Source organism: Spinacia oleracea, chromosome 3 (genome assembly GCF_020520425.1).
Source record: "Spinacia oleracea cultivar Varoflay chromosome 3, BTI_SOV_V1, whole genome shotgun sequence".
Taxonomy (NCBI): Eukaryota; Viridiplantae; Streptophyta; class Magnoliopsida; order Caryophyllales; family Amaranthaceae; genus Spinacia; species Spinacia oleracea.
In genome coordinates, this window is record NC_079489.1 from 158,326,890 (window position 1) to 158,354,057 (window position 27,168).

Below are 27,168 nucleotides of genomic sequence, written 5' to 3' on the forward strand. Positions count from 1 at the left end.
CCGAAATCTTATGTACAACTAGAGATGACCAACGTGGCCGGTTGAGTGGGTCGTGAGTGGGTCATGGGTTGGAGATAATTGACACACAACCCGCCTCAATTAAACTAGGGTGGCCGACTCGTAGATTGTATCGAAAAAAATAGACGCAGTACATGATAGATCGTAGGTTACGTGGATCGTGAATCGAGGTGGGTTATGTAGGTCGGGTGGGTCCGATAAACCTATAAAGACTCATTGTAATTTGTATTACTCTAATAACTCATCTAACACCCAAAAATCAAGATAGCTACAAAGTATAGTAGCATTACCCCCATCACATATACTCACAAAAACATTCGAATTCAGAAACCACAAACAATTTGGCACGTAATTTCTGAGAAAGTTCATCCTAAAAAAACTTCATTAGTATACAACCAAAAAACAGAGTAAGCTAATTGGAGTTTGCCTGAATTGCCACTTGCCCCCATCAACACCTACGTGTGTCATCTGCATGCATCCCCACTCTTTCTCTCTCCTCCCTCTCTTTCTCTCTCCTCCTACTTCTTTAAATCTGCAGACAAAACCAGAGAAATTACCAGAAGATATGAAGTCATTTTCACTTTACAGTGTTTTTCTACTCTGCAGTTTTCTGTTATTACTGAATAATAATAACAAGTGTGTTTGTGTGGGGTTGAGTTTTCATGAAGATGGTGGTGTTAGTGGTGGAAGCACCGGCACAGTAGGGAGGCTTGTTAAGAAAGAAGACCGGTTGCCGGTTGTCGCCACCGAGTTCGGCCAGATTTCCGCCGTCGATGTCGATGATGGTTCGTCGGAAACGGGAAAGAGGAGGGGAAGGCATTATAATAACTACCATGTTCAGTTTATTACATTGGAGCCTAATTCGCTTTTTCTTCCTGTTCTTTTGCATGCTGATATGGTGTTCTATGTTCAAACAGGTTTGTTTTTATACGCCGTGTTCTATTCACCTGATTTTCATTTTTATATTCTGATATGGTATTCTATTAACCTGATTTTCATTTATTTAAACTTACTATACTACTGGGCAGCTTATAGTGAACAAAATAGTATTCTTACTATACTACTAGGCCACTAGCTTATACTTTCTCCATCCCCATCGTTTTGACTATTTGCAATATTCACATAATTCACCTGGACACTATTTTATTTTTAGTATAGGAAACCAAATGTGTAGTATATAATATATGGTTGGCTTTATCTTAATTTATATTTTCAAAATATTAATATTTTACAAATTTTTATAATATATAATTAAAGATTTTGATAGTCAAATTTGTATTTTAGCAAACGTGTCCAATCAAAACGGTGCGAGTATTCCGTGACGGAGGACGTAGAGAACAAAATATCATTCTTAATATACTACTAGCTCTTAGTGTCTAATGCAATAGTGCTTTTAGCACCTTTTAATTATGTTGTGAAGTTGATGGAGAACTCACCTTCTTTGGAGGTTACTAGTTATGCTCGTGAGTCGGTGTTCTCTTATCATCACCCTATTTGGTGTTTGACCTACGTAGCTAGACTAACTGATCTGATTGATTAAGTTGATGAGAACTTACCCTGGGTTACAAGTTATGCTTGGGAGTGAGAATTTACAAGTTATGCTTGGGAGTGAGAATTTCCTTACCACCCTTGTTTGGTGTTAGAGCGTTAGACCTACGTAGCTGGACTAACCGACCTTATTGTTGGAGTTGATGGGCCACATTGTGACTTAAAGGTCACTTAAAGGTCACAAGTTCAAACCCTATTAACTATGTTATGCTTGAAAGTGGGGATTGCTTACCATCCCCGGTCTCAACATAGACCTGCATAGGTGGGTTGACTGACATGAGATAGATGTTGGTTTAAAAAATTGTCACAGTTTCGGATATGTATTACCCTTATAGGCCTTATTCTTTCTCTTTAGACAGAAAGCAGACTAGATTCGTACTAAATTGTTATTTCAATGTGTTCTTTAACTTCACTTCATATGGCTTAGCCTTCATATACACTATAACTAGACTTCACATGACCTCACTCCTAAATAAAAATCATAGCACAACAACCTTGTCTAATTACAAAAACAAATAGGAATTCTTGCGACCAAAAAAGAATGGAGTAAGTATTACTGGTTTTTTAAAAGGATTTTTTGGATAAAACCACCTTTTAAAGTTCAACTTTTTGAAATAACCACCTTATATGTTTTTTTTAAAAAAAAACCACCTTAAACTTCCAAAGTTTAAGAAATCACCACCTTCTGTTAACTTCCGTCAAATGTTCCGTTAACTTCCGAATGTTTGGCCGTTGGATGTGGGCCCCACTGACGGAACATTTGACGGAAGTTAACAGAATGTGGCGATCTCTTAAACTTTGAAAATTTAAGGTGAAGTTAACGGAACATTTGACGGAAGTTAACAGAAGGTGGCGATCTCTTAAACTTTGAAAATTTAAGGTGGTTTTTTAAAAATAAAATAAAAAACATAAGGTGGTTATTTCAAAAAGTTGAACTTTAAAAGGTGGTTTTATCCAAAAAATCCTTTTTAAAATTGACAAGTAATATTGCATTATTGTTATTATAAGCTCACAAAGTGATAGCGAATCCGTAATTTTAGTAGCAAACTCTATTATAGTAAAAGAAATATACGACGAGGGGACATTTACAGACGAGGGGTAATGTTTCAGAGCCTGTATGTAATTACCTATCTAATGTATACTTGTCTAAAAGAAATAAATAGAGGGACTAGGGGTAATGTTTCAGAGCCTGTATGTAATTTGTTGAATCAGTAAGAAAGGCATGGTCAAACTCATATGGAAGACGGGGAGTAGGGGTTATGTCTCACAAGGCGGAACCAGAAATTATACATTGGGGACCAAAACTTAACAACGTAAAACAAAAATAATAATAAAAGACCATGTTTAACAGGATTTGAACTTTGTATCTCCTAACAACATCTAACTTTTAAGGCAAAATTACCACATGAGCTATAGTAGACATGTGAATTTATATGCATATTTTATTTTTAACCATATCATAAGGGAGGCCACGGCCCCCGCCAGCCACCCCTTAATTCCGCCCCTGATGTTTCAGAACCTGTATGTAATTAGTTGGATCAATCAAAACGGCATTGTCAAACTCATCACAAAATTAAGTATACATTAGATAGGTAATTAGACAAGGAGAGTTGAGCACGGTAAAGGCGAAAGCAATTTCAACTATGGACATTTTATGTAAATCAAAAGCTTTTCATTTAAGCATATAAATTGTTGGTTATGAACTTATAATTGTAAACCCTAGAACTACCTTGAAAGCACCCCAATAAGAAAATCACGTACTTGCACAATATATAAGCTGTGATTACTAACATGTCTACTATAGCTCAGGTGGTAATTGTAATGAATTTTGTTCCTTTTTTTTGGTTAATATAGTAACTTCATTTGCCAAAAAAAAAAACCCGAGTACTAACGAGCAATGTCGGTTAAAAAAATTCTGGTGAGGTTACAGGAAGTGGGAAGTTAAGCTGGACAGATAGCGATGAACTAACCAAAGTAAGCTTGCAACGAGGGGACGTTTACAGACTCAAGTCAGGCACCCTTTTCTACGTTCATAGCAGTTTAGAGCCTGAAAGGCCGAGACTCAGAATCATTGCTATTTTTACCAATCCAGAAGAAGAGCAACTACAGGTACGTGACCACGAGGTTAGGGTAGGAAGAATTTTTAAGCTTATTCAACAGATTATATTAAGTTCTTCCATTGAAAATAAAAGTTGTAATCTAATCTACTCTTTCAGGGGCCGTTGATTGGGCCGTATTCTAGCATCAATGACCTCGTTCGAGGGTTTGATAAGGACATCCTTCAAGCAGCTTTCCAGGTTCCTATATATTTTTCTAATCTTATAAGAACAAGGGTGATTCCAAATCAATAACGGTGATGAATAGTACAAATCATATGGCATAATCGTTCGTAAATAAATAGACTTTCAATGTATTCATAATATAAATTCTATTTTCATTTATTTCGACCTTATCACTAATTCTTCAATGGACCTGCTCCACACTAAATTTATTGTAGACCATGCCTTTAAAAAAAGTTAACAAACTTGATTCTAATTTATTTGATGTGTTTATTAGAATTATTATGAAAATGTATCAACTTGGTATCGTTGGTAAACATTGTGCTTGAATAATGTGATTTTAAGTAACGATTCTCTTTTAAAAACATATGTTTACTTTGATTAAAAAAAATGTTTACTATGTCTAAGAAAATTGGTGTTTAATTTATTATACTCCGTAGTCCCTGTGTGAACAATAAAGGTCACTCTGTATGTAAAAGAGGTGTTTGAGTAAACAATTGGCTTTGGGTCCACAATAATATTGTCCACGCAAGAATAATAAGTTTTATTCATTTAATTCACTTTTTTCGTTTCTTCTATTTCTGCCATTTTTTTGTTTTTCTTACCTATTAATTACGAAAATGCCATATCGTTTACAGTTTTACACTATTCACAATCACAGTTATTGATAATCAGTTTCCCCAAGTTTTAACAATTTCCATGTCTCTCTCTTAACAATTTTTTTTTTTTACTGCAGGTACCTGAGGAAGTGGTAGAAGAACTAACAAGTGCAACAGATACACCAGCAATAGTACATGCAGAGACCAAGAGAAAGAATTTCTGGCAGCAACAGGAGAAACTGCTAATCAATGTTTACTTGGGAATTCAGAGGTACGGAAATCGTGTTGACGAGAACAAAAAGAAACACACTAAGACGTTCAATTTCTTCAAGGAAGACCCGGATTTTAAGAACTGCAACGGGTGGAGCACGGTGGTTACCAAGCATGATTTGCACGCGTTACATGGTTCCCAAATCGGTGTTTTCATGGTGAACCTTACCAAGGTAACTCAACCACACTCATCAATCCAGACCCAGATAGTGTAGGTAGCGGGGTCACTACTTAAAAGTTAATGAAAAATTAACTGAAATTAAGTATTTTTAAAAAATGAAAATGAAAATGAAAAATTAACTAAATTTAGGTAAATGTTTTTGTCAAGTGGGATCCCGTGACCCCACTTAAACCCCCCTGTATCCGCCACTGTCCCACTTATACTAGCATAGTTTCAACATATTTACATGTGAGTAAGAACAAACTCAGCAGAATTGGGGACATTTGACATCATGCATATGCCCATAGATTTGAGGGTTTCCTACTAGTGGTGTTTTAAGCCAATAAACTTGGGGAAATCAACTAAAAACCACCCTTTAAGTGAGGGTGTTATTCTAAAAACAAAACCAAAGAAGTTAATTAAGCAGCCAAACATATCAGTTTTCTTTTTTTCGGAATTATTTTGACTGGAAACCGTAAGTAAAGTCGAAATCATACTTAAGTGAGACCTAGAAATGGTAAAATGTTAATATTGGTTGTTACTTGTTAGAATGGGTTGTTTTATTTAGAGATTAGGGTTGGTTTTTTGTATAGTTAATTAAGCAGCCAACCATATCAGTTTTTTTTACGGAACTTTTTAACTGAAAACCTTAAGTGGAATCTGTATTCAGAAACCACCCTTAAGTGACACCAAGGTAGCTGAACCATACTCATCCCACTTACACTAGCATAGTCTGAACATTTTACCTGTGAGGAAGAACAAACTCAGCAGAATTGGGGCCATTTTGACATTATGCAAATGCCCACATCTATTAGGGCTTCCTACTAGTGGTACTGTTTAAGCCAATAAACTTGGGGAAATCAACTAAAAACCACTTCGTAAGTGAGGGTGTTATTCTATAAACAAAACCAAAGAAGTTAATTAAGCAGCCAACCATATCGATTTTGTTTTTTTACGGAACCTTTTTTACTGAAAACCTTAAGTGAAGTCGAAATCACCCTTCAGTGACTATTGGTTGTTAGGATGGATTGTTTTATTTAGACATTAGGGTGGTTTTTTGTATAGTTGATTCCTGAACTATTCTCACAGATTTGAAGGTTTCCTACTAGTGGTGTACTGGTGTGTAAGCCAATAAACTTGAGGAAATCAACTAAAAACCACCCTTAGTGAGGGTGTTATTCTAAAAACAAAACCAAAGAAGTTAATTAAGCAGCCAACCATACCGGTTTTGTTTTTTTACGGAATTAATTTTTCTGGAAACCTTAAGTAAAGTCGAAATCATACACCTAGAAAGATGGTACAAATGTTAATATCGGTTGTTACTTGTTAGAATGGGTTGTTTTATTTAGATATTAGGGTGGTTTCTTTGTATAGTTGATTCCTGAACTATTCTCAGATATCATCTATGCTAGATAAGAATGTGGTGTTCTTACTGTATTTGACAACATTTTTGGTTTCAAAATCCAGGGTTCGATGATGGGGCCACACTGGAACCCCACGGCCACGGAGGTGTCAATAGTCTTGGAAGGAGAAGGAATGGTTCGAGTGGTTTGTCCAAGTGCACTGACAAACAAAGAGTGCAAAAACTCGAGATTCAGAGTCGAGGAAGGTGATGTGTTCACTGTCCCAAGGTTCCATCCAGTGGCACAAACATCTTTCAACAATGGCTCACTTGTTTTCATGGGGTTCAGTACCACAACAAAAAAGAATCATCCTCAATTTCTAGCAGGAAAGGCTTCAGTTTTACAGACACTAAGCAAACCCATTTTAGGTGTATCCTTTAATGTGTCAAACACAACAATTGACCAGTTGTTAGCTGCTCAAGAGGAAGCAATCATATTGGACTGTACTTCTTGTGCTGAAGAACAAGAGGTGCGGATGGAAGATGAGATCGAAAAGGAAAGGCAAGAAGAGGAAGAAAGGCGGAGAGAGGAAGAGGAAAAAAGGAAGAGAGAGGAAGAAGAAGAGCGAAAAAAGCGGGAAGAAGAGGAAGAGCAGAAAAGGCAAGAAGAAGAGGAAGAAAAAAGGAAGAAAGAGGAAGAGGAAGAAAGGAGAAGGAAAGAAGAAGAAGAGGAAGAAAGGAGGAGGGAGGAAGAGGAACAGAGGAGGCATGAGGAGGAAGAGCAAAGAAGGCGGGAAGAAGAGGAAGCGGAACAGAGGAGGCAGGAAGAAGAAGAAGAGAAGAGACAACGGGAAGAAGAGGAAGAACAACGAAAGCGTGAAAAAGAAGAGCGTAAGAGAGAAGAAGATGAAGAAAAAGAACGTGAAGCGCAAGAGAAAGAGCAGAAAAGGCGTGAAGAAGAAGAGAAGCGAAGGGAAGAGGAAGAAGAGAGGCAAAGAGAAGAGGAAGAACAGAGAAGGCAAGAAGAAGAAGAAAGGCAAAGAGAAGAGGAAGAACAGAGGCAAAGAGAAGAGGAAGAACAAAGAAGGCAAGAAGAAGAAGAAAGGCAAAGAGAAGAGGAAAAAGAGAGGCAAAGAGAAGAGGAAGAACAGAGGAGGAGAGAAAAGGAAGAAAAAAGAAGGCAAAGAGAAGAGGAGGAACAGAGAAGGCAAGAGGAAAAAGAGAGGCAAAGAGAAGAGGAAAGACAGAGAAGGCAAGAGGAAGAAGAAAGGCAAAGAGAAGAAGAAGAGGAAATAGAGCAGGAGGAACAACAACGAAGGCAAGAAGAAGAACGGAGAAGACAAGAAGAAGAAGAAAAGAGAAGACGGGAGGAATCAGAAACAGAGGAAGAGACGGAGCAGGAAATAGCAAGAAGAGAGGAAGAAGAAAGAAGGGAACAGGAAAGACAAGCGGAAGAAGCAGCAAGGGAACGGAGGGAGAGAGAAGAAAGTAGGCAAGAGGAAGAAGAGGAACAGGAACAACAGCGGAGGCAAGAGGCAGCCAGACCAGAAGAAGAGCGGAGAAGACGGGAGGAATCAGAAATAGAAGAAGAGACGGAGCAAGAAATAGCGAGAAGAGAGGAAGAAGAAAGAAGGGGATGGGAAAGGCGAGCGGAAGAAGCAGCAAGGATGAGGAGAGAGGGAGAAGGAAGTGGTGGTGGAAGCAGAGGAGAAGGAAGAAGGAGATTTCTCAGGCTTACAACATAAGTGTAAGAAGTTGCTGGTAGCTTCAGTACCTAAATAAGCTTTGGCATTATCGTTCAGTGAATTGCAATTCCCTTTTTTGTTTTTGTTTTTGACTATGTAAGCAGTTGCATCTTTTAGTTTATCTTATTGTATGTATGCTTGAAAAATTAAACCTTTTGCATCCCACATTTGGTTAAAAAAATAAATTACAAACTGCTTTTGTTATTGTCTATGTACTACAAAGTATTTTGATATGTTATTTGGACTCTTTATTTTACCTTAACTATATGTGTCGAATTTCAACATTTAGATACTCGAAGATGGATAGGGATACTCAAACACTTTATTTTGGGTTAAAACAATGAAAACCCATGTCAGTTTCTCGACACCCGCACATGCGTAGTAAAATCATGTTCTGTTCACCTTATTTCCACTTATTTCAGGAAAAATAAGTTCAGATAAGTCTGGTTAAGTTCAGATAAGTTCAGGAAAAATAAGGGTTGTTCAAGTCCAAGTACAATTTATAACTAAAATAATTTTTGATAAATTCTAATAAGTTCAGATAAGTTAAGTTCAGATAAGATAAGTTCAGGAAAAATAAGTGAAAATCAGGTGAATAGAACGCAGTCTAAGTTAGTAACACTCTACAAAATATTTCTGTTAAAAGTCACGTATATTTTCACAAGTTGCCCGAGTCTGACGCTTAAACACATATCATGTCCGACACTAAGAGCATCTCCAAGGGTTGTAGTTAGAGACTAGCTTGAAATTTATAAAAGTTTCAAGTTAATAGCTAGACCATTAAAGTGAAGATAATAAATTAGCTTGGCCAAGCAAATTAGTTTAAACAAGCTAATTTGCTTGACAACTAGCTCCCAAATTTGCCAAATAAATAATTGACAAGTGGAACAAGTAGGACCAATTTAAATAACAAGCTATTTGCTAGCCATTGGAGCATAAATTAGCTAGAACATAAATATCTTGAAACCTTATGCGGCATAACAAGCTAATTGTCAAATTAGCTTACCATTAGAGATGCTCTAATACACAAGTCCAAGTAACGTGGTTATTTAGGGTATGTTTTTTGCTTAAAAGTTCCTTATTCATGTCTTATAAAAATAATTAACCTTCACTTTTATAAAATCTGAATGAACTTTTAAAAGATTTTTTACATAAACATAATTATCTGAAAACAAATATGATCAAGAGAACAATATAATCACGTTTGTTTTTCATTCTTGATGTTTAGCAAAACCAAGAGAGGAGAATGGCTCCATGAGAAACCACCCTTGTAACCAAATATTATTCTCCTTCTTATTGTTATTCACTTTGTTATTACAATTTTCCTTTACTTCAAACATTTCACACTAAAACATAGGTAGAAAAAATCCTACGTTTACATCCCCTCCTAAATTATCATCTAAGCATAATGTCTACTTTGAGGGACAAAAAGAGGGAATGAAATTAAACAACGAAAGAAACCACAAACAATTTAGAAGCAAAATCGAGTTTTTACTGCAAAATGTTATTTTCATCATACTATTCAGAGTTACTCTAATCAGCAGGAAAATAAACAAAAAGAAACTATCAAAGGGTACAACTCACTGATTATTCTCACCAGTGATATAAGAGACCACAACAGTGATATCATCCAGCTTTCCTCCAACATAACGAAACCCGGCATCGTGTGCAGCTGCAGCAAATGGGGTCTGTCGATGTTTGTCCAGAGCTCTTTGTTGCGCTAGAGAGGCTATGTTTTCTGCCGTTGCCTGGGACTCCAGACCTGACCTTTTAGCTTGGACTACCAAAGTAGTAATCTCGTTGTCATATAAGTTGTCAAATAATCCATCTGTACCAGCAACTATAACATCTCCAGAAGCAACAGGAAATGTGAAGACCTGACAAATACAGAAAATTACATCATTTCATGGTCATTAATTCAGGAATCAGGAGTTCACGGTCTAATAGTTAGCACGTGTTTGAAATTTCAAGACTAATTTTAGAATAAAAATTAGAAAACCATAAATACCACAGCTGCAGGCCTGCACTAGATCATCCATGTTACACGGTAACACGGGTACGTATCCAAGTGTTCGACTCTGCTATTTTTTGAAAATATTTCATGATTTTGGTCCAAAATGAAGTGTACAGTATCCCTACCCATGTACGAGTGTCGAGGATCCGACACGGGTACCTAATGTGAAATGAGAAGTCCGTGCCCCAAAATTCAACAATGTGATTCAATAAATCAAGCTTTGCAAATCCCCTTCATTCTTTCTCTTCACCAGACCCAACCCTTCCATTCTTTCAGCCACCCAGTCCACCATATGTCAACAATCATCCCAAACCCCTCACACCGAACAAACCCCACCACAACTTCCTGAGCACAGCCCTCTTGTCTCCCCTCTCCGCCGTCTATCATCACTGCTACACTGTAGCCAAAGAAAGCCACTGAAACCATCCCTTCGAAAACAGGGAAATCTTTTAGATTTAATAAAAAAATAAAAAAAAATAAAAAACAGAAACAACCACTTTCTCTACATGCCAACCGCCACAACACCTTCGCCACTTTTCCTTCTATCCTTTATGCCTCTGCCTGCAATGGGGGTGGTGGTTCTCAGGAGGGGGAGCGGAGGTGTTGACCAAGGGGAGAGAAAGGGCTTTGATGGAGAATGAACTTATAGTAGTGAAGAGGAAGAGAAATGGAGGAGGATTTTGGTGGTGGACGTGGTTAAGAGTGAAGACTATGATAGTGAACATGAGGAGAAACAAACAGGGGAAAGGAAGAACTTATTTTATTAAGTAAGAGGTAATTAGGAGATTCAATTAATATAAAAAAAGGGTAATCAAAGGTATTTACTACAGAATTATGGCCATTTAACCAAAAAACATATGGTTCAATCAGGGTTGGTTTCGGACTAAACATCCTATAGGATGTGCAAGCATCCTCCACAGTCCACACCCAGTATAATCCCGGCCTTGAGTTTCATCTGGAGAGGTAAATAGTTCACTAGCAATAAGCTCTATATATTCACATTGCTGCCATGTAACATTTTACTTTGAGAAACCACGTCGTTCCAAATGAGGCAATAATTGAGACCGGAGGAAAACAAAAGAGGCAGAAGGGTAAAAGGATGCTGGGAGGTGATAAGTATCAAATATTATATGTACCCCTTCACATTTATTTGTTAAGTCCCAAAATAGTATTATTAGGTAGTGTTTCTTGCATTTTTGTTGTTTTACCGGAAATTGAATAATTTGTATTATGGGCCTTTTCTATATTTGTGAAGACTTTTTGAGTTATAACATTTTACAGAAGCTAAATATATTATTTGGCAGGATGTAATAAAGTGAACAAAGCGCATTGACACCTACATTAAACGCATGAGTGAAGTCCTTTAATCATAAAAAGCCCCTATGCATCATCTTGGAGAATAAGCCACGCAGAAAAAGATGAAAAGAGAAAGATAAGAGTCAGATGATTAAAGTTCAAAAGATAAACTCATATCCCTGGTTTCTCGCACAAGAATTGGGTTAACTTCCTGGGAAGAAGAAACCCAACAACAAGCAAAAGGGAGGCGGCAGCAGCACCATAAGGGCACGCAGACTTGGACGCAGAAGAGGAGAAGCAAGAACAGAGTAGCCACAAGAGATGAACGGAACAGCGGAATTATGAATAGTTATTCTTTAATTCTAGGGTTTAGATGAAATTCTATTAGTATGGTCTTATAAAATAATTGTTTGAGATTATTATTGGTTTTATGACTGCATAACTATAAGATTATTCAGATGATTATTATTTCTAATTGGGGTTGATAATACTTCTTGCAGAATTATTCATTCACTTATTTGGGTATTCGATTTACATACTTTGTTCTTGAAGTTGAAGGGGTGACGTTATGCAATGGTGTTTAGATTTGTGATTGAGCAATTGAATATTCCATGCTCAAGTTTAGATGGTTTATCTCACTTACTTTATCGCAATCATCTTTCTATATGAGAATCGCAGGCTTGTAGTGTAGGGTGCTCATTAGAACCGTATAATTCTGGTTCTAATTAATTTGTTAGTCGTATTAATAGCGGTGGATTCGACTGTCCTGTAGTTCCCTCATATTGATTGTGTTTCCAAATTGCAATCACTTTGTCAATTTATTTACTTTAGTTTTGCTCCTGTTATTTGTTCAATTAGTCAAAATAAGCTGAAATCTAGTTTCTTTAGGATTACTTTAGTAGACATTATTTTACTATTATCTATTGTTCCCCGTGGATATGATACCCTGTCACTAGCTACTAGATCTTGTATACATGCATGAATAGGGTTTTAACGCATGTCTAAAATCGCTATCAGTAGGTCGACACAAAATAAAGAGTTGCAAAATTATTCTTTACAACATACTGCCGAAAAATAGACATCATTTTACTATTAATCTATTGCCCCCTCTCTACAACCGCCCATGTATTTGTCAAATGCACAATATCAAAGGGATTTAAATTGTATATCCAACCATGAGTCCATGGCTAAAGAAATCAACATATGATGCAAATTATGGAGAAACCATGAAAGTAAACAGCAGAAAATGTACCTGACCAGAGCTGGGTAAATCGCCCCCAGCTGATGTACTTGCCAACTGATATGGAAAATTGAAACCATACTGCTGCACAGGGGACCGAAAAACTGTAGTTCCATCCCTGATTACTATGAATCCACTATCCCCAAGATTTATGGCATGGATCCCCTGCAAAAAAAGAAAAAAAAGTCACTCATGTTGTTTTCGACTTATTTCAGACAAAATAACTCAAGATATATTTTGACTTGTTTCAGACAAAATAACTTAAGATAAGTTCAGATAAGATGAGTTCATAAAAAATAAGTTTTTTAGACATTTGCACACACAAATAAGTTTATTTAAGACAAAATAAGTTTCTTTCAGATAAAATAAGCTCATATAAAATAAGTTTGGATGATTTCAAATAATATAAGTTCATACAAAATAAGTCGAATAGAATGGATTCTTAGTAGACTTTTCACGACAATAGAAGACGCGATCTCAAGAAATACAACAGTCATACAAAGCTTAAGGCATGAGATCAAACTAAAAGTTCTAAACGAGTTATTGTAACCAAATAGGCACATAAAGAAGCATAAATAAGGAATCACATGTAGTTCCTAACGTCCTCTTGGTACTGCAGAGTATCATCTACACATAAAGCATAAATGGTTCTATGTTTCAGATGAATCATGAGATGACAAGGACAATCCATGATTTTCCCCAGTAAAGTATGAGAAAAGACCACCACAACAATAGCAGAGAACTATTTCAATAAGTCAGGGGATAAAGTTGAGCGACAAAATATGACTATTTAAACATAAGCAATAAAACTGAGGTATTCAGTCAGAAAACTGCTCCAGATAAGGTGAAAAGACACAGACCCAGCCCCAAAGCACAGCAAGATTTTTCAGTTTTGAGAGAAGCACAATTTCCAATGATCATTAACAGTATTGTCTCCACTGTCATAAGGCAAGAGCAGCAAAAATACCAACCTGATCAGTGAGAGCAATAATACAAGCTGTTGAGGAACCCATAACATCAGTGTCAGCATGAGCTTTCTCCAATATTATAGCTGGGTTTACTCCATCCTTGGAATTTTCCTGTATAGCTATCATAGAGTTAGACATGAGTAGTCTAGCATAAATTCCAGCATCAACGCCAACATCTGCCCATCCACCGACGCCATCTGCAACTCCAATCACTCGCTTTTCTTCACAAATGAAGTGAGCATCTTCGCCTCCAGTTGCTACCTTGTCAGGGTGTGGCAGGTAACATGATCCTGAATGAAGCTTCAAGGTTTTCTGACCTACGTTTTTACTACAGCCAACAACAACAACAAGGTTGATCACTATTTTTAATTCACGTCTTGTCTTCTTTTTCATAAAAAAAGTACTCATTCAGCTTCCTACTAAGCAACCATTCAGCTTCTGTTTTTCAAGGTTGAGTTAACTCCCTTAACTGTTATTATAATTCGACTACTCCAGGAAAGTTTCCTATTAAAATAAGAGGAAAGGTGTCAGACATCTCCTAATCTCTCTCCTAATGTACTCATTAGCTATTAAGATTAAAAAAATTTAGTTTACATATTTGTTACCCTTACAAGAATATGGGTGACCAGTAGATACAGCACCATTGTAAAAATGGGCATTCCACAATAGTCTTATATTACTACATGATTAGTATATGACCGAATTCCAAACAAAATGAAGATATCATTACACAAAGATTCAAAACTATTTGGTTATTTCACCTAACTAAATAACTAAAACCCCTACAATAGTTTCGTTAATCAGCTATACCAGAAAAGAATCATTAATCATATACACGGCCTACACTTCACTGGTCACTATCATCCCAACTAAGCTACCGTGTAATAGTCCCTCGTTCATAGAAATGGAAACACCGAAACAGCATAATTCACCAAACCAATGCAACTATACATGCACCATATCAAACATGAGGTTCGCTATTTGAGGGAGAAGGGCGGCATACCAGGCAGGAGTATCAGCAGGATTTTCAACTGTAGCAGAAATGTCAAATGGGATATCAGCAGCAGCAGCTCCATCAGAATAACTCGCAGAAGGTGATGCACGGTAAAGCCTCAAGGATTGCCCAAGAAACTTCTTAGATTCCCAACTCTTGTAAGCTATACCAGGGATAGCTAGACTAGTAAAACGAACATCTTTGTTTCTCAAACCAATAGTAGCTTTTCCACAACTACTAACACTTCTACAACCAAAGAAAACACCAGCTGGCTTCGCAAAGTCTATAACATTATTACCACACCCCATGAACAAGTTATCAACAAATACATCTCCAGAAACAACATGGGAGGACCCTGAAGTAGCCATCGGTTTCCTTATAACACGGCAACACAAAGAAGCGGCAGTTGAGTTTACCAAATACTTATTTATTTGATAACTACTATAATACCTTACGGAATTACAATTCTGGTTCAGATTTTGACCCTCAAAAGACAAATGTGCAACCAAATTCCCCTGCTCCCTCGACTTAACCCGTCCACTCAAAACTCTACGTAGAGACGAACTACAAGCAGTATTGAGCTTTGACAAAGATACCAATTGCATTTTAAACCCTTTAAAGGAAAAACATTCCCTTGCCAAGAGGAAGTCCCAATAGCAAAACCTAACCCTTTTACCAAATCTCTACAATAAGTTTTCAATAACAAGTGACTATTAGTAATTAATTTCCCCTTTGATAATTACCTGGAAAATAATTATAGGACAGGAATGAGCTAACAATATTGCACAATATTTATTCAACAGCAAAAAAAAATTACACTAGTTCCAAAAAGGGGGGAAATTACACAAAACATAAATATTTGTGATTTTGATTAGAAAACAAAAAAAATAACTTGCAGCTACAAAATGGGATGAATATCAAATTGATAACTTATCAAAGATAAACACCATAAATTCTCAGTAGAAATATGCCGATTTTAATTCTAATTTGATGAACTTACCGGAATTGAAATTATTACACTAATTCCAAAAAAAATAGGGGGGGGGGGGGGGGGGGGGGAGAGATTACACAAAATAGAGATGTTCATGAAATTAACTGGAGAAAAATTAGATTTCAGCTACAAAAATGGGATGAATATCAAATAAGCTTCAAATTGAAATTATTACACTAATTCCAAAAAGAAGGGGGGATTACACAAAATAGAGATGTTCATGAAATTAATTGGAGAAAAGTTAAATTGCAGCTACGAAAATTGGATGAATATCAAATAAGCTTCAAATTGACAACTAAACTAGAAATTATCAGTGGAAAAGCAAATATATGTAGATTTTAATTCAAATTCAAAGCTTACCGAAATTGAAATTATTAACAGAGAAAGAAGATTGTGGAGTAGGGTTCGACAAAAACCCTAATAAAATCCGGTGAATTGGAGTCGGAAAACTGCCCGCCGGTGGATAAACAGCTGGATTTTTCTCTCTCCTTGGGTATGGGAAGGAGAGGAAGAAGAGGCAGGGGATATTTTTTTTTGTTTTTTTTTTAAATTTAAACAAAACAAGAAATGCAAATCACATGTTTTCAAGCTTGAAATGGTCTAATTGGATTAATGGGCCTAACCAAAGTACACGGACTACATTCATTTGAAAACAATGTTCAATCATATTTTATACTTTTTATACTTGTATATATAGTTGTATTGTTCTATATTGGCTCTGTCCAGCAAAACTAACGGTAGTCGGTAGAGATTTAGGTTTTGTTCTATTCACCATATTTCTGCTTAATTCAAGAAAGAAAAGTTCAGATAATTTCAGATAAGATAAGTTTTGGAAAAATAAGGGTTGGCCAAGTATAATTTATAACTAAAATAAGTTTTGATAAATTCAGATAAATTTAGATAAGTTCAGAAAAATAAGTGAAAATCAGGTAAATAGAACGCACCCTTAGCGGTTAAATAGTGAGTAATTGTTATATAGTGTTAACGAGTAGTAGTGAATAGCAAGGAGTAACAGTTAACTGTCAAAGTATCTAGTAATTAGTATGGGTGTTTGGCAAAAGTAGCGGTTGAGATTAGCCAACGCTGCCTTGAACGCTATTGTTTTTAACGTTTGAAAAGTTACTCAACAGCTACCTCTACCGTTAACAGCTACTTATACTAAACACTTACCAATTTCACGAGTAGCAATCATAATTGGTTAAAACACTACCCGTCACGGTAAATGCTACCGCCGAACATGCTCATAGTATTAATTTTCTCCATTCGGAAAAAAGATAATCTTTCTCTATTGAGCGTAGATATTAGCGTTTAAATAGTGAGTAATTGTTATACAGTATTAGCGAGTACTATGTAGTAGTGAATAACACAGTTAGCTATTAAAATATCAAGTACTCCGTAACTAGAATGGGTGTTCAGCAAAGGTAGCGGTTGAGATTATCCAATTGCTACCTATACCGTTAACAACGACATATACTAAACACTTACCAATTTCACAAGTAGTAATTGAAATTGGTTAAAACAGTACCGCTACTTTAAACGTTGCCGCCAAACATACTTATGTTATTAACTCTCTATGTTCAGGAAAGATAATCATTCTCTATTGACCATTCAATTTAACGATCAAATTTTATAAACTTTGACCGTAATTTATTCCGTTGGAGTAAATGATGTTAGTTTTAGATATTTGCGTAAGGTACATTTTTATTTTATTATCAGTAAAATATGCATTTGAAATGGACCAGCCAACTAAATTAAGCCCATCAAGCCCGCATGCAAAGGGAGTTTGAAGCACTCTTGTAAGGCCGTGGTCCATGGGCCCATGGGAGCTAGGCTTATACTTCCTCCGTCTTTTAATACTCGCAACATTCGTTAGTTTCACGCATGCCGATGCACAACTTTGATCATTTATATCTTAAATTCTCTTTATGCTAAAATTATAAAAGGTTGATATTTTGAAAATACACATTGAACGAATCTAACAAGATCCCACATGACTATGTTTTATCTTATATAAAAAACGCTACGAATAGTCAAAGTAGATTATATGAATAGTGGCAAAAGTCCAAACGTTGCGAGTATTAAAAGACGGAGGAAGTACAAAATAACAAATGTAGTAGACATGTTTGAAAGTTTATCCATTCAAAATTACACGAATTGATAAAAATAGAAAAATTTAAACACGTTGGTCAATGTACGATTTTAAAAGTTAATATTTTTAATTATGGATAATAAAAATTTATAAAAATTGATATTTAAAAAATATATATTGAGACAAATCTAATAACACCCCACGTGACTATGTTTTTTTCTTCAGTATAAATCAGAAAATGAAGTCTAATGAGTCTGTTTGAATAACGTTCGAAACCTAATTGTAACATCTAATGAGAAACGGAGAAAGTATGATACTGATAAAACAAAATTAGTAGAACCGGAGATGAAATGTAAGTAACTGTAAAAAGGGGAAGTCTACGATGGTTCTTTAATACTACGTACTCTGTTCTGTTCGACTTATTTTGATTTATTTCATACATAATAAGTCCAGACAAATTCAAATAATATAAGTTCAGCAAAAATAAGTTTTTTTCATACATTTTCACACACAAATAAGTTTATTTCAGAAAAAATAAGTATTTTTTCCAGATAAAATAAGTTAAGATAAGTTAATTTAAGCTCAAATAAGTTCAATTAAGTTCAGATAAATTCAAATAACATTAATTCAGTCAAAATAAGTCAAATAAAACGGAGAATCGATAGCGTTCGTTGTTTTAAAATTTAAATCATTTTATGTCATCACGTTCTATATGTCACAACATCGCTCTCCCTTTCTCTATATCTTGTTTCCCATTGTGCGTAGATCTTTATGCTTCTTGTATTTCCCTCTCTTGCAATAGGAAATGGTCAATATTATCTTTGAATTATTTTCTTTTAATCGTTTTGCACAGAATTATTTGACTTCTATTTAAAAATTAGATTGATTTACAATAAATTTATTATATACGCGAAGCATGTAAGAACTTTGAAAATATCAAACTCAAATAATTCATTTTAGTGATTTTTCAAAATCAAAATTTATTTTATTTTTAGTTACTATTTATTTTTAAACAATATTTTGCGGCATAGCATGCTTATGTGATGTTTTTTATGCAGCTCGTTTGCTATCAGATCGTCTGATACTTATCTAACTATTAAATCATGCTCATTATAATATTATACTAGTGGGGTAGGAGATGAGAGACGTCTCTTACTTACATGTGGTTTAACAATTTAGTAATGGTTCTGCTGTTGAAACAGTCTCATACTTACATGTGGTTTAACAATTAAGTAAAAATCATTTTTTATTAGTAAAAAATCATTAAAAACAAGTGAACAAAAACGGGTCTACGTATTCTTAATTACTTTCAATCCTCTAGGTGGGTCAAAATCACTACATGACACAAATTCTTAATCTTTAAGTTTGCATAAACAAATCATATAATAAGTACATCTCCATCACGTACTAACGTCGACATAAAATAACAATTTAAGTCCATGATTATTATATACAAAGTACGGAGTACGAAATACGTAGTTGTATATATTTATTTAATTATTTTAATTTAATTTAATTTTATTTATGACGTGAATGTATGTGTTCATGAACCTTACAATAATAAAATAATAATAATCACACACGAAGTACTAGCTAGTAGCTACTCGTATCATTTACTTTCTCCGTCTCTTTTTGATATTTACTGTTTTTATTAAATTTATTAATTTTTTTATGACGTGAATATATGTGTTCATGAACCGAACAATAATAAAATAATAATAATCACACACGAAGTACTAGCTAGTAGCTACTCGTATCATTTACTTTCTCCGTCTCTTTTTTATCTTTACGTTTGGTATTTTGCATGTATGCGTTTTAACGTTTAATTAATGTGCATTGAGATTTCTCTATTTTTTTTAATTTAAACAAGGTAGATTACGTTTATTTATAATGTTTTCACTTTTATCAGAATTCTGATATTAGAAAAATAAGAAAATTTTAATGCCCCGATGGAAAAGTGTGAGAGATTAAATGACCCGATGAATTTAATTGGTTAAAATAATTATCGGACACAAATTTTAATAGAATATATATTAAAGCATTTTTGTGATAATATAAAAAGGAAATGTAAAAAACACTACAACAATTTATGGGTTTAGCGGCATTTGTCTAGCGGCATATATAGTAAATGCCACTACATTACACTTTTAGGCGGCATATCTAGTGGCATTTTTTTTATATGCCACTAAAAGCCCAAATTTTTTTATGCGGTGCAATAGCCCATTGGGCGCGCTTATTTGGGCAAAATGAAACTGAATCGCACTTCAGGTTTTTCCAACCCCCAAAAACCCTCATCTTCATACTCTCACCTAACTCAAAACTTAGGTCTCAAACCCTCATCTCCTTTGAACATTTTCTCTCTTATCTACAATTCTATCTGCTCAAAATTAAAGATTCAATCATTGGCATAATAGTGTTGAAATTCTTATTGTCGTTACAAATTTTTGGATTATCTCTCACAATTGAACAATTGAGGCGCAGCTTTGAGGCGGTTGCTGCAATGGTGATGGCGGCAGCAAGGGTTTAATTGGTCGGCTGTTAGTAGATCTTCTTTGATCTTGATGGTATACTCAAAGTTCCTTTTCTTTTCTTTTTATTTGTTAAGAGTTAAAGTTCATAATTAAGGTTTATTTTATTTTATTTTACTTTTATAATCTGTAAGCTTTTAATTTGAGATGGTAATTCGTGTCTAATGGATGAATTAAGTTTCAAAATTGATTTCATTAAAGTTGCATTACTAAAGTTTTTGACTTTGCTGCCATTTCTGTTTGGTCTTATACGCTTGTAAATGTTCTTGTTTCTTAGAGCCAAGCTTATTGGCGAAAGTAATAGAATTTTCCTCATTTGTGTTTGAAATTGAGCCTTGAACACAAATAAATTTGTAGTCTTAAACAACTTCATTTAATTTTGTACTCTTGACCAGGTGAAAGCCGTGCAGACCACTAAAAGATAAATAACCCCATTTATTGATCTTTGAGGATTTGGGAAGGAGGTAATGGAACTTTCCTCATTTGTGTTTGCTAATGTTTTTAAATAGTGCTGAGACCAATATGTAATTTTTTTCGTGAGAAATAACCTGATTTATTGATCTGTAATAATGCAGATGATTGTAGATTATTTCCCGAAAAAAAAAGACAGAGCACTTGATAAATATCAAGGTAATTTATGAATAATTTTAATGCTTTGGTTGTTTTGCAAATATGACCCTTATTGTATGATGATTTTTTATGAGTAACATTTTGATTAACTTGTTTTGGTTGTTTTTAAATTCAAAGCATCATTCATCACCTGTTAGCATCAAAGTATGTAAAACAATCAATGGGAAAGAAGTGGAAAAATTATATGGGAGACTCAAACTTGTTTTCAAATGAAATAACAAATATTCTTAAACCTAGGCCTGATTGTGTGTCGGAGGGCCAGTGGCTTTGGTTGGTAACATATTGGAATTCCCCTAAAGAAAAGGTTTTATTGATAATTTATTTATCTTGTCTCCCCTCTGTGTGATACTTTGATTTTATGTATACATAGAAAATTCGAATGAGTCGTGAGCTACAAGTTATGGCGCATACTGGTGGATCAAAAAGCTTTGCTTGTTATGTTAATGAGAAGGTACTTAGTACATCTTGCATGGTTAACACTTTTCATTTAGGGATGAGTTTGAGCAAAATGATATGTGATGAAAGGTGTTGTACTGACCAAGTATACTTTATAATTTATACTTTAATCCTTATTTTTCTTTTTCCATTACATTATTTCTTAACATGATCTTTGTTTTCAGATTATTTTAATCGAGTAGGGCGAATTCGTCTATATTATTCGTGAAGGTTTGATGCTGGTTTTTGCTGATTTCGGAAGCTTGTGAAGTGTACAACATAGCCTTTGAAATGAGTTTTTTTGTGTACTTTATAAGTAGTACGAAGTGTGTATTAGAAGTTCGACAACATGCAAAATGTAATGAGAATTTTGTATACTTTGGATAATGTAACTACAACTATGCATATATATACATTAATTATTTTGCAACTATTATCCATTTGTGTATTGTTATGGGAAGTGAAATATGAAGATTTCAATGTAAGTGAGATGAAATAGAAGTGAAAGCATAAGTAGGAATGCAGGACAATAATACGCGTTTAGGAATAGGATTCTAGCGGCATTTATTTCACTCTTTACCGGCAAATCAATTAAATCCCACTAGATGTTCTCCCGACATTGGATCTAGCGGCTTATAGGTAAATGCCGCTACAGGTTTTAGCGGCAATTTTATATGCCGCCTAAGAACAAATTAAATGCCGCTACATCCCTGGTTTGTTGTAGTGAAACAATTTATTTTTTTTAACAAATTAATTCATTGATAAAAGTCATACGACATCTACATAAAGATTTAAACCTAACAAATACATAACAATCGAATCAAATAAAAACTTCCTTTCACCATAGCTACGATCGTAGTATATCAGACATTATGTATACCCTCTCTTATATCGCTTTGATTTACAGCCTTCATTGGCGAGGGGGTCTATAGATCTGTTGTAGCCGTGAAAAATATGATTTTCGTCTAATTCGTCTGATTGTAGTCGAAAGATTGGCATCCTATTCGATCCCGCATAAATCTTTACCAAAGAAACAACTTGAATTAAACTAAACACACAAAACTTAACTATAAACAAACTCACCATAGGAGTACTTACTACACTGAAACAATTAAACCCACCATATGGATACTTACTATACTGAAACAATCAAACCCACCATAAGGGTACTTATTACACTGAAACTATGTAGTTTTATTGAGATCTAACGCAAAAAACACAACAGAATTGAAAGAGAATGGGCGGAAATAACCAAATTTCCGAAGAAAATTGGCTATTTACGCCCTAGAAAACCCTAATTTTTGTAAACCCTAGGGAAGGGGCGGAAATAACCAAATTTCTGAGGAAAATAATGTATATACGTAAAAACATTTTAGGACACCTAAAAAGGGAAAAAATAAAGAACAAAGAGAAGGAGGGGGAGCAGCGCAAATTGGATGGTGCAGGCGTGTGCACGTAGCTCTAGGTGCACCGGGATCAAAACGACCAACATTAAACATAAAACGCGCGTTTTTATTAAATTCCCAGAAAAAAGAACAATGCCCTTGAACAAAAGAACAATTCCCCTAAACAAAAGAACATTAAAGGCTCTATTCTTTTCAGCTATGTTTATCGCGTTTTTATTTGATTCGTTGTTATTTTTGCGATATATATTCTTCTGGGTTTTATATTTTGAATTCAAACTATGAAGAGGAGAGAGAAAGTGTGAACTAGGTTTTCTTAAATGGGTTTTAGAGAGAGAAAGTAATGAAAATCCCCAAAAATTCGTTGATTTTTCTGCTTCAACATCAAATTAAATTGATTTTTCTTCTTCAAACCTGAATTCTGCAGCTGGTAATCTGATTTTGGGAGGTAATTTTTCAATTTTGTAATAATAAAAGGTATGTTTTGATGATTTTGATTTTGTAATAATTGTGTTTTTGATGATTTTGACTATGTTGATGATTTTGATTGTGTAATAATCGTGTTTTGATGAATTTGATGATTTTAATGAATCAAATTATGTAATAACACGCTGATTTTGTTGAAATCGTTGATTTTGAAGATTTTGATTAGGTAATTACGATTTTTTTCCCAGAAAAGAACATTTTTACCTATTAAAGGAACATATGTTCGTATTAAAAGAACAGTTTCATTATGCTCGTATTAAAATAACAGTTTCATTATAGTAGAAAAATAGACCATTTGCGTTTCATAATTTGTTCTTTTATTTTACTGTGTTCTTCTTTTTTATTATTTTCAATTTTATTTGCGTTTCATAACTTGTTCTTTTTATTTTATTGTGTTATTTTTCTTGTTACTTTTTATTTATCCTTTGTTTCTTTGATTGCGTTCTTTTTCTTGTTTTTATACATGTTAACCTATTATTTTTTTCAGATATTAAGAATAATGTGCTTGATAATTCATAACAGAATGATGAAAATGATGATTCCGAATCATATGTTATTGTGGGACAAAGTACTTGACTTGTTCCTTTTAGTCTCTATATTTGTTCTTTTAGTCTTTTCATTTGTTCTTTTTATAATACTCTGTTAAAATAACAAAATAAAAACACGTGCACAGTTCTCATTATGCACTCTTTAACAATTTTTCCTTTCTCCTTCTTTGTTCTTCAATTATTTGATTCTACTTCCTATTTGTTCATTTTCTATTTTTCAGCAACTATATATATAATAATTGTACTTATGAGTCATAACCATTAGTCATTTTATAAATACATTTTAGAGAGAGAAAGAGAAGATGATTTATATTCTCTCAACATAAGAGAGATTTTTTGAAAGAGAAAGAGTTAGATGGTGAGTGATAGAGTAAAAAAAACATTTTCTCCTTATTCTCTCTCTAAAATTCCTTCTGAATGTTTCTTGTTTGTTGAAAATGAGTGAATTAAGAAAAAACACTAGTTCAATTTGGTTAGTTTTTGAAGCAAGAGAATCTCTGGAGAGCGTGATATTTTCCGAGGATTGAGATCAGTTTTTTATGATTTATTAAAAGATATTGATGTTCCTGATACATGTTGATCAAGTGATTAAGGTACGTTTCCTTGTTCTTTCCTCTAATGTTCTTTTTCAAGTTGTTATGTTCTTTTCACAACTTTACTTTTACTGTGTCATCAACATAGTTTGTTCTTTTAAATCAACATAGTTTGTTCTTTTATATCAACGTACATAGATTGTTAAAAAAGAACATATAATGGTTTGAAAAGAACAAATAACACTTAAAAAAGAACATAGTCCGATTTGTGGTAAAAGAACAAAAAATACTTTTTAAAAAAATATAGATTTAGTTTTAAGTGCATCAAAAAATCTTCGTTTCGTCTTTTTAATTAGAACATAAAATCGTTTGAATAGAACAAATAACACTTAATAAAAGAACATAGTTCTGATGCGTGGGATAAGAACAAAAATACATTTAAATAAAAATATAGATCTAGTTTTAAGTGCATCAAAATATCGTCGTTTTCGTCTTTTTAATTAGAACACTAAGTGGTTTGAAAAGAACAAATACAACTAATAAAAGAACATAGATTTGTTGTTCTTTTCGTCCCTTTCAATCTGTTCTTTTGTTTGATAAGGAAAAAGAAAATGTTGTTCTTTTCCATGTGTTTTGTTCTTTTTTCTTCTGTTTTGTAAAAAAGTTGTTGTTCTTTTTTTAATTATTTTGTGTTCTTTTTAACTTATTTATGTTTTTTAATATTTAATAACATTATCGATAATAATTTTTTTTTTGTTTTTCTGTTGTATTTTTCACACGATGTTCTTTTTGAAAAATAATTGTTCTTTTTATAGTTTATGAGGAGAGAGAATATGTTATTTTCATTTTTGTATATTTTCTTTAGTTTTTTAGCATTAGTGTTCTTTTCAGGTTTTAGTTAATGTTCTTTTCGTTTACTTTATTATGTTCTTTCTGTTTAGTTTGTTATGTTCTTTTTCGTTTTCTTTTAATGTTTTTGCGTTTTGGTGCAGGTGCACGTAGATCTACGTGCAGGCCCCTGCACCATCCGCGCGTTGGGGGGAGCAGTATGTATTTATTAATTATTTTAATTTTTTTTTTTTTTTTTATGACGTGAATATATGTGTTCATGAACCAAATAATAATAAAATAATAATAATCACCTTCGAATTCGTACAAATCGAGATTAATTGTTTTCGGTGTATGGATCCGAGCCCGATTACAAATTCATGGGTTTTCGCATTGCCGGGTTAATTGCCCTTTTCACATTGTTTTTAAGAATGTGTGTGCCAATTTTCTTGAGTTTCAACCATTAATTGTTTAAGAAATAATAAGTAGTTGAATCAATCTTGGTTATAACCCCCACATTTTACGTACTTTTTGTCTGAATCTTTCTTCCATCGACTTTCTTGAATTTAAACAACAAACAAACACAATTAGAATTAAACTAAAAAAAAATTAAGTGTAATTTAAAGTCGGGTGTATCATGCACCTAAGATAATTTAACGTTTATTGACGGTCTTTCTCGCCATTTTTCCTCACACAACGAGCATATATAAGGGGAAAAAAATTGTAAGAGGTGTCTGGTGCATCTGAGTACACTTTAGATATGTTGTAATTAATGAAACTACTACGAGTATATTTAGTTATTGGTTGACGTAAATAATCTATTACGGAGTACAATATTTTTAACTTGATGTTGTTTCTGAATTTTAGTTCGTTTATGTTAAAATTTATTCAGATAAAATAAGTGTTTTTCATATAATTATAGACGAGAAATAAGTTTTACCTCACACAAGTACGTAAGAGAAATTCAAACAAAAAAGAAGTTCAAATAAATTCATATTATTAAGACATACAGTTCAGAAGGAAAATAAATATTATCAAGACAATTTCTCACGCAAATAAAAAAGATTAAACAACAATAAAGTTTAGATAAAAAAATTTAATAAAACAAGAGCCTTAACCTCAATAGGCCATTTGGCAGATATCCATCGACAATTCGACTCTTTCATTCGCAAAAAAATTGTCTTATTTTTTCTTTTTGATAACTTAGGTCACAATTTTGAAAAATAAAAAGGTTATTTTTTAACAATATTTTAAAAACAATCCAGACGGAAAATTTTAATATTGGGGTCAATCAGGGAAAGTAATACCGACTAGTAAATAGCATCGAGTATTATTACTCTCTGGATTCTAAAAATAATTCTTATTTTCTTGTGTCACTTTTGTCAATGCACATTTTTATCGTTAATATCTGTAATTTCATATTTATTATTATTGCAATGCCCTACCACTTTACATATGGAATATTAATTATGCAATTACTTGTTCCACTTTGGAGCACTTTTAATGAGTACCACATCACTTATTAATCTTTAGTGTCACTTACTATAAATAGTATCATAAGCCATTTTTTTTGGCAAGTAAAAGCCATTTATTTGAGGTAATGTATAAAGGGGGTGGTGATGACTGATGAGGAATGATATCAACCGCAATGGAGAAAGACTAATGACTAATAGAGCATTTTTCTGAAAAAAGAAACCTTTCTTGTTAAGAATTCCCAAAATAAGCCTAGCTAAAAGCAACAAAATTAAAAAAAAATATCACTGATATGGTTTTAAATTGTATGACAAAAAAACAAAAAACAAATAGTTTTTTAAGGGCTTGATCAGTATCGGTTTTTTTTTTTCCAGTTCAAAATATGAAAACCACAAAAAAGTAGTTTTCAGTTTTTTGTTGCCAGTTTTCAAAATTAACATGATTACAATAGGTAAGACTATTTTTAGTTCATAATTCAATCTAAATCATATGACTTATAAAACAAAAAACTGAAAACTGACAGCGATACCGAACGGTCCCTAAAATTTTGATCATATAAAATAGTTTAAATTCTTACCAGAAATACTTAACCTTCGAGGCTATGTGTCCAACTTCCCGTACAACAAGGGAACAAAAATATAGACACGTCCGATTCAGAAGTTTTCTGATACAACCGTTGTACCAATTAGATAAATTTCTTTTTTCTTCTTCTATCATCTATACTATTATTAAATCTCAATGACATCTCATG

The 27,168-nt window shown here is 33.8% G+C and overlaps 2 protein-coding genes across 3 annotated transcripts; one reads left to right on the forward strand and one right to left on the reverse strand.

The window, feature by feature from the left end:
• The first annotated feature begins 301 nt into the window (after positions 1-301).
• Positions 302-8,165, forward strand: LOC110775106 (vicilin-like seed storage protein At2g18540). Its single transcript, XM_021979714.2, has 5 exons — positions 302-935; positions 3,497-3,675; positions 3,783-3,863; positions 4,582-4,887; positions 6,342-8,165. The coding sequence occupies exons 1-5, from the start codon at positions 491-493 to the stop codon at positions 7,959-7,961; spliced, it is 2,631 nt and encodes an 876-aa protein (XP_021835406.2). The 5' UTR covers positions 302-490; the 3' UTR covers positions 7,962-8,165.
• A 1,266-nt stretch (positions 8,166-9,431) lies between these two features.
• LOC110775100 (probable protein phosphatase 2C 55) lies at positions 9,432-16,102 on the reverse strand. Of its 2 annotated transcripts, none has more exons than XM_021979705.2 (5): positions 15,825-16,102; positions 14,483-15,216; positions 13,483-13,807; positions 12,524-12,676; positions 9,432-9,838 (listed from the first exon to the last, which is right to left on the reverse strand). In XM_021979705.2, exons 2-5 carry the CDS (start codon positions 15,076-15,078, stop codon positions 9,542-9,544), a joined length of 1,371 nt encoding a protein of 456 aa, XP_021835397.1. In that variant the 5' UTR covers positions 15,079-15,216; positions 15,825-16,102; the 3' UTR covers positions 9,432-9,541. The 2 variants fall into 2 exon arrangements, with proteins under 2 accessions (XP_021835397.1, XP_021835398.1); XM_021979706.2 differs by having other exon boundaries at positions 14,483-14,848; positions 15,825-16,039.
• Positions 16,103-27,168: the final 11,066 nt, after the last annotated feature.

Excerpts from the sequence above, each read along its gene's own strand:
- LOC110775100 (XM_021979705.2), bottom strand. The coding sequence starts at position 15,078 with ATGCAATTGGTATCTTTGTCAAAGCTCAATACTGCTTGTAGTTCGTCT. Across the intron at positions 12,677-13,482 it reads TTATTGCTCTCACTGATCAG|GGGATCCATGCCATAAATCT; the intron begins GTTGGTATTTTT and ends CTTTTTTTGCAG. Across the intron at positions 9,839-12,523 it reads ATTTACCCAGCTCTGGTCAG|GTCTTCACATTTCCTGTTGC; the intron begins GTACATTTTCTG and ends TGTATTTGTCAG.
- LOC110775106 (XM_021979714.2), top strand. The coding sequence starts at position 491 with ATGCATCCCCACTCTTTCTCTCTCCTCCCTCTCTTTCTCTCTCCTCCT. Across the intron at positions 3,864-4,581 it reads TCCTTCAAGCAGCTTTCCAG|GTACCTGAGGAAGTGGTAGA; the intron begins GTTCCTATATAT and ends TTTTTACTGCAG. Across the intron at positions 4,888-6,341 it reads TCATGGTGAACCTTACCAAG|GGTTCGATGATGGGGCCACA; the intron begins GTAACTCAACCA and ends TTCAAAATCCAG.